At 43.8% G+C, this 7,433-nt stretch overlaps 1 protein-coding gene across 1 annotated transcript in view; it reads right to left on the bottom strand.

Annotated features, from left to right (window-relative positions):
- PCSK2 (proprotein convertase subtilisin/kexin type 2) overlaps positions 1-7,028 on the bottom strand; it is a 495,543-nt gene extending 488,515 nt beyond the window's left edge. The window contains exon 1 of the mRNA XM_007955378.2: positions 6,852-7,028. Coding sequence (XP_007953569.1) covers positions 6,852-7,028 — 177 coding nt within the window. The remainder of the gene's footprint in view (positions 1-6,851) is intronic.
- Positions 7,029-7,433: the final 405 nt, after the last annotated feature.

The raw sequence follows: 7,433 nt of genomic DNA, 5'->3' as shown, positions 1-7,433 counted from the left end.
ATATGGAAAGTGAATTTGCTCTGTAAATTTTCACCCAAATCATAATTAAAAAAAAAAAAAAGTGAGAGCCAGAACAGAAACAGATATATGCATACCCATGTTCATTTCAGCACTACTCACAACAGCAAAGTGATGGAAACAACCTAGGTGTCCATCAACAGAAGGATGGATAACCAAACTATGGTATATACACATGATGGAATACTATGCAACCCTAAAGAATAATGTAGAATCTACAAAACACTGCATAATGTGGATGAACTTGGAGGACATTTGCTGAATGAAATCAATCAATCACAGAAGGACAAATATTGCATTAGTTCTCTATTGTAAAAAGTCAAGGAAAGGATTATAAGTGGAAGGAAATTTTCTTTGTTGGTTTCCAGGGTTGGGACAGGAGGGATGGGAACATTGCTAGATAGGTAGAGACAAGTATTGATTTGAGTGAAGGGAAAGGCAATATACCAAAAGTGAGCGAGCAGCACAATAACACTAACGAAAAGGAAGACACAGAGAGGTGCACAAGAGGTACAGATAACAAAGATAAACCTTTTTAAATATACAATACTGCATTATCCGTGATATCAAGCACCAATCTATGGGTAAGTAGATAGGTGAATTGTCAGGTATGTCTAAGCAAAAGGGAATATATCCATGACCATATATAAGGTTAGCAGACCTTCTACATATGTATTTGAATTTGTGGTAAGAATGTCCATATAACTAGAATTAACAGGGCTCAGTTATAATAATGTCTTTGGCACAGTCAACCACCCTGATGGAGTGAGTTGTTGGACCTGTGGGCTTGGGACCATAGTGGCAGGGGATATCAAGCTCAATTCACATAACATACACAAAACATTGTTCTACATCCTACTTTGGTGAGTAGCGACTGGGGTTTAAAAGCTTGCAAGTAGCCATCTAGATGGAACAATGGGTCTCTCCTCCTCCAGAGCAAATATGAATGAAGAAAACCAAAGACATGGAAATAATTAATCCAAGGGACTAGTGGACCATGCAAACCTCAGACTTTATGACCATGAAGAATAGATGGTTCCTGGCTACCACTTGTCAACTACTCAGAAACGGATCAGTGTAGGAGATTCTGGATAGAGTGGAAGAACATTGTGGAACAAAACTCAAAATCTTAAATAAATTAAAAAAAAAGACCAAATTTCCTTGTCTGATAGAGCCTTGTGAGACCCCTGAGATTATGGCCCCTAGTTATCCTTCAGGTCTGGAATTGAATTCATTCCTGTGGCTTCCAGCCACACAATAAGCACATAGGGTGAACATTTATACCAGGTAGATACACTCCTTAAAATTATCAATCATGGAAGAGCAGAAGGGCAGTATTTGGACAGGGAAATAGCTCAGGGGCAGGCATAAGATAAAAGAACACAGGGAAGAGATAACTACAGGGAGGAAGTAGGAAGAGAGCTGTTATATTGTGGAGAATTGCAGTCAATGTCACGAAACAAGATGTGTATGAACTGCTGTATGGAAAATGAACTTTCTCTGTAAACTTTCACCCAAATCACAAAAAAAAAAAAAAAGTGTGAAGGAACAAATATGCCATTTTGAAGACTAAGTTGTGCCCAACCCAAGTGATGGTATTTTCAATCATCTGATGTGCATGTAAAAGTTGGCAAATGAATAAGAAAGACTGAAGAAGAGTTGATGCCTTTGAAATGTGGTGTTGGCGAAGAATACTGAAAATACCGTGGAGTGCCAGAAGTACTAACAAACTATCCTGGAAGAAGTGCAGCAAAAATGCTCCTTAGAAGCAAGAATGGAGAGATTTTGTGTTACCTACTTTGGTCTGGTTGTCAGAAGGTACCTGTCCTTGGAGAAGGATATCATGCTTGGTAGAGTGGAGGGTCAGTGAAAAATGGGAATACCCTCAATGAGATGGATTGACACACTTGCTACAACGATGGGCTCAAGCGTAACAAGAATTTGGGGATGGCACAGGATAGTTTTGTCCTGTTGTTCAACAACAACTGGCTAGGTTGGGGCTATGATAAACAAAACCACAGCATACTGTTTCTCCTTTTGGAGAAGTAGGACACATACATACACCTTAATTAAGGATATGGGTTTTTATGTTATCAAATAAATAGTACCTATAGGAAAAAGTAAAAAGAAAAAAAAAATGTCAGAGAGCTCTAAGATGGCTACTACCAGGCAGAGTAATGGATGGTTAGGGAAGGCTTCCTGGAGGCAGCATTATGTAGAAAAACAATTATTTTAGGCCAAGCATATTTTATTTTAAATCTAACCAGCTATAACTTAGCCTCTTGGAGCCTTAATTTTTTTCATCTAAGGCCTAAGGCTGTTGTCAATAACTTCTGTTTCATATAAGTTTGTTAGATTAGTGTTGTAGTTAAGACTATGTGTCAACTTGCCTGGGCCTGGTTTTGAGTGGCCGGTCAGCTAGTTGTAGTTATTCCCCATGATGAGACTGGCAATCAGCCCCATGGTGGAATTTGCCATGAACAGCTGAGCGGCTGCTTTAGGGATGTGGTCTGCTTCCAGTATACATGGAGAAGCTTTGGGGAACAGTCTGTAGATTTTTTGGCATGCTTGGACCCTGCATGTAGCCAAGTCTTCATTAGCAGCCTGCCATGTTTCCTGATGATCTTGAGACTGTCTCTGGACTTGAACCAGTGGCTTGTCATGTTGTTTGGTAATATTGGGACTGTGCCATTTTATTTGTTGGCTGTAGGCTTGTCAGCCTCAGAAGCCAGCCGCTGCCTGAGTGAAGAGACACCTCCAGCTCCAGTAGGCCAGGAGCAAGAAGCAGAGCTGAAACCCAAGGTTGAGAGGCTCTCACCCAGCCCCTAAAGCTTAGCATTTTGAACTCGGACTTCTAGCCTCCAAAACTGTAAGAGAATAAATCCCTGTTTTGTAAAGTCATCCCATTTGTGCTATTTTCTGTTAGAGCAGCACAAAGTAACTAAAACTGTTAGAATGAGATAACTTGGTAGAATAGCAGTTTCCTCTAGTCTGTCTAATTGACTCTTCATTTTGATGAGTAAATAATTACTGAGAATTTTTGGTGTGGAATACTGAGCACAAGAAAGAATTGGGGCAGTAGGGAGGTGGACAGGCGTGGTAAGGGTCAGACTAAGGAAGGAGAAAAAGGGGCTTGGTGATTCAAATGCAAAACAAGTAAACAATATGGCAAAAATTCAGAACAAAATGACAAAAAACAGACAGGACAGTATGTGTGGGGAACCAACAGTAATAAATAAAGCCAAAGATGTTTCCTAAAAGGTTAGCAATCACCGTACTGGGCTCATTAATGTGAGAACACCAGAGATATGGAAGATACTGTTCCTGAATACCTACATCCATATTCACTTACAAACATGCAATGACCAGAAGACAAGTGATGGAATGTATGAGCGTTGGTAGCTAAGGCTTTGCTTATGGGCCCTGCAGGGCTTTGGAAAAAGAAAAGCTCATTGTGGTACATAGCATCAGGGGTTTGGATTCCGGTCTTGAAGGATGGGTGGTAAATGGATCCAAGGGAGGAAAAGAGGTCCTACTCTAGTTAGAAGTTATACCATTCAAAGACTCATAAGACAGAAATATTTTGCCATAGACTGCTTTTAAAGTCAGTAGGTATCAGGACAAAAATCACTGGATTTCATTAAGAGATACTACCTGAAAAGTTCCTCAGAAGGAAGGTTGGGCAATCCTACTTCTGTAGTGATACTGCCTCGGAAACCCAAGGAGGGATCGCTATGAGTCGGGCCTGACTCGACGGCACATAACAACAACAACAACAACAACCTGAAAAGTTATGGTGAGGTAAGGACAGATATTGTGTTATGGATTGAATTGCGTTCCCCACAAAATATGTCTTATAAATCTTAACTTTTATGCTTATTTGGCATATTCTGCTATGTTAATGGTTAATGAGGCAGGATTAGTGCAGGAAGTATTTTGAGTCAATCTCTTTTGCGATATAAAAGAGATTAAACAAGTAAGCTAAGAAGCAGAGATGGGGGAAAATTGATGCCAAGGCACATGGACTTCTCCAAGGAACTGGGAAACAAACTGAAGAGAGAGGGACCTTGCCCAAGAACCAACACAGAGAGAAATACTTCCTCTGGAGCTGGTGCCCTGAATTTGCATTTGAACTTCTAACTTCCTAAACTGTGAGAAAACAACTTTCTGTTTGTTAAGGCTATTCTTGTGGTATTTCTGTCATAACACACTAGATACCTAAGACAAGTGGTAAAGTGAAGCCCATTTTTCCCAGATTGGAACTGCGTTTGTGGCTGTACTATAATACCAGTGGGCCCCTCTCCAAAAAGAAATAGGGGAGAAAGGACCCTAGGGATCTTTCGTCTTGATCTCGCCCATAGTCCTAGCTCCCTAAGATTTTAAAGTACATGTATTTAGAGATGATTCATGTATGATGGGATTCTTTCCACACCTCCTTGCTCAATTCCATCATCAAAATTGTGAACTTGTCATGGAAACTATTTATCCCTTTACAAAAAATCCTTTTGGAGAATTAATAGCTTAACTCATTGTCTGTGTTATCTACACCTAGGTTTGATTAGGTTTCTCAGATCATATCCTAAGGGCATATTTTCAAAGGAGGAAGAAATGATGAGAGAAACTACTGAGAATATGCCTCAGTCACACTATGAGAAAGTGCCCAGTTAGGGGAGGATGACAAGTATTTCTGAATCAACTATAGCCCTTTTCCTTCAAGAACTAAAGAACCTGGCACTAAATCCATTTCAGTATACTCCAAAGCCCAACACATCCAACAGAGCACCTAGATTAGTCTGTTAGGTACTGAGGAGTAAAGGGTATGGGTTTCACCCCTGAAAGACCTGGGTATAAATCTTTGGTAGTTTTTATCATAGGCTTCTGTCTGAACCAATTTCCTCATCAGCACTGTAGGGTCAATGGTAAGAACAGCCTCCTCAGAATTGTGGAGAAGATTAAATAAGAATGTATGCAGGGAGTCCAGTACACTTTTTAACAAAACAAAACAAAACAAAACAAAAAAAACTTCACTGCTATTGTGTAATTCTAACTCATAGTGACCCCCATTGGGTTTCCAAGGCTGTAAATCTATATGGAAGTAGATTGCCTCATCTTCTTCCCATGGAGCAGCTGGTGGGTTTGAACTGCTGACCTTTTGATTAGCAGCCAAATTCCTTACCCTCTACTCACCAGAGCTCCTTTCCACCACATAAAAGTGCCCTATAATTGTCAGCTAATAATGATCATTACTATTTTTTATAATGGAAACTTGGTCCTGGATCTTGCCCAGTTTTAAGGGAAAAGAAGGAGGGTCTACATGTTTAATTTGTTAGTGGCACTCTTGCAACGGCCCCAGGCCTTGGATCAGAACAACAGCAGGTGCTCCCTCAGCTGGCACCATCTCTTCCCTGCTTCACCCACGCTTCTCCGGAGCAACAAGTTCCCTTCTGCAGGACCCGCCCTCGATCCACTGGCAGACACATCTTCTCTTCCCAGACCTCTATCACACTCGCTGGCAAACCCAACTGGGGCTGAAATCGCGGCAGCTGCCTACGCCCTAGCCCTACGAGAGTGAGGGCAGGAGAGCCTGAGGAGTCCTCACCGTGGCTGGAAGGCAAGCAGGAGGCGTGGGAAGTCAGAACAGAAGGGACTGCTAAGAACCCTTTCACGCTGCCCTTGAAAGGCAAAGCAACACTCAGAAGCACCCACGGCACATCTCCTGTCCCTTTCATCTCACTGCTCCTGAGTGTGCTTCCTGGAATCAAGCGAGAGGTGATGGGGCCCGGAATACCACCGACCTCCACTCATTCCTCTGGTACCCACATTGCTCCCATAAGTCCTCCGGTTCTCCCAGGACCCTCACTCCACCCCATCCCTGCGCCAGGTCCCCTAAAAACACTCGAGATTGTTGATAAGGTATTTTCCAAGAAGAACAAGTAGGTCAGCCACCGCCTCCCCTCAGCATTCTCCTCTCCCTTGCCCTCCCAGGATGGGTACCCTGGAATCTCCAAGGGAGTCCTGAGGAGTCCCAGGCTGGGAGCATTCTCTGGCTGCCCAAACAATTGAATGCTGACAACTTCTTACAATGTGGATCCCTGGGCTCTCTTGGGAGAGCCTGGATGACCGCCCACATACCAAGAAAAGACACCCCGACTTCTCCTTAGGGAATCCTCCACAAAATATTCCCATCGGACTCCCACAGCCAGGAGTTGAGAAGTAAGGAGCCAACCAGGAGTGCGCTCCAGGGTGGGCGGGCGGGGGCGAGGGCGCTGAAGTTCCGCCCCTATTTTGGAAAGAGAGACCTGTTCCAGTCTCCAAATCTCCTCTAGCCAGGTAGCTGTTGTTCCTGGAAAAGAGCAGGTACTGAAGTCACCGGGAGGGAAATCCTCCAGGCGCGGGGTCCCAGAAGCACCGAGGTGAATTGCCTTGTCCAAGCTACTCTTTCTCCGGGGGATGGAGGTGGAGGAGACATACCTGGCAAAGCAGCCAACGCTGTCAATTTATTTAGCGCTTCATTCCTCCATCCCTCGGCAGCCCCAAGAACTTGGTACCTTGGACAGCACTCTGGGCGCACAGCACAATTGGAAAGGTGTTACCCTATTTTCGCCACAAAGTCAAAGAGCAATAAATTATTTTTATGACCTCACTAGTACAATCTGAAGGACATTTTAATTACATAACCCATGAAAGATCGCCGGAGGCAATGTCGTGTTAAAGAGCTGATGGCAGAATATCTGCATCGAATGAGAAAGAGAGAAAACTTGCAAATCTGCAATGAGATTGCGCAGGGCTGCCCCTGTTTTGGAATAACATACGAAATGCAAGGGAGACCTTACCTTTCGGACTCCAAAGCCGTGTTCTGCTGCAACTTGGCGAGCTTCTTCCTCTCCCCCTTTATGCAACTCCACGAGAAAATGATTCGTGAAGACCGGTCTTTCGGCAGATGCAAAAACCATGACACAGAAGAGGAGCCCAGCGGCCACCTTCCACTGGGAGACACAGCCACCCTTCATTTTTCGTTGGGAGTGAAAAGTGGGTCTAGAAGGCGCGCAGTCTGGCGGAGAAGGGAACCCAGTGAGAAGGTGCAAATAAATAAATATATATATATATGTATATTTATACTCAAGTCTTTATATAGGGAAAAAGACTGGTTAGGGGCTTGGGCAGCTGCAAATCAATGTGTTCTCCTCCAGCACTTGGCTGGTGAGGAAGCTATGTAGTCAGGCGGCCCGGCTCGCTGGTAGGGGTGCGAATGTGGGGAGCTGTGTGTATCTGAGAGAAAGAGCGAGTATATGTCTGTGTTTGATGCTAAATCTGCATTTTTCAGCTCCTCCTCAGCTCCAGTTCCAAGGGGGCTGGAGGAGAGCACCAGCCCGGGTGACGTGCATCCGCCGACGGCCAATGAGGGCCGGGGAAGC

The sequence above is a fragment of the Orycteropus afer genome, unplaced genomic scaffold (assembly GCF_000298275.1).
Source record: "Orycteropus afer afer isolate SDZICR_OR568_19922 unplaced genomic scaffold, OryAfe1.0 scaffold00500, whole genome shotgun sequence".
NCBI lineage: Eukaryota > Metazoa > Chordata > Mammalia > Tubulidentata > Orycteropodidae > Orycteropus > Orycteropus afer.
The sequence above is the reverse complement of the archived record's forward strand: the minus strand, read 5'-3'. Positions and strand labels throughout refer to the sequence as shown.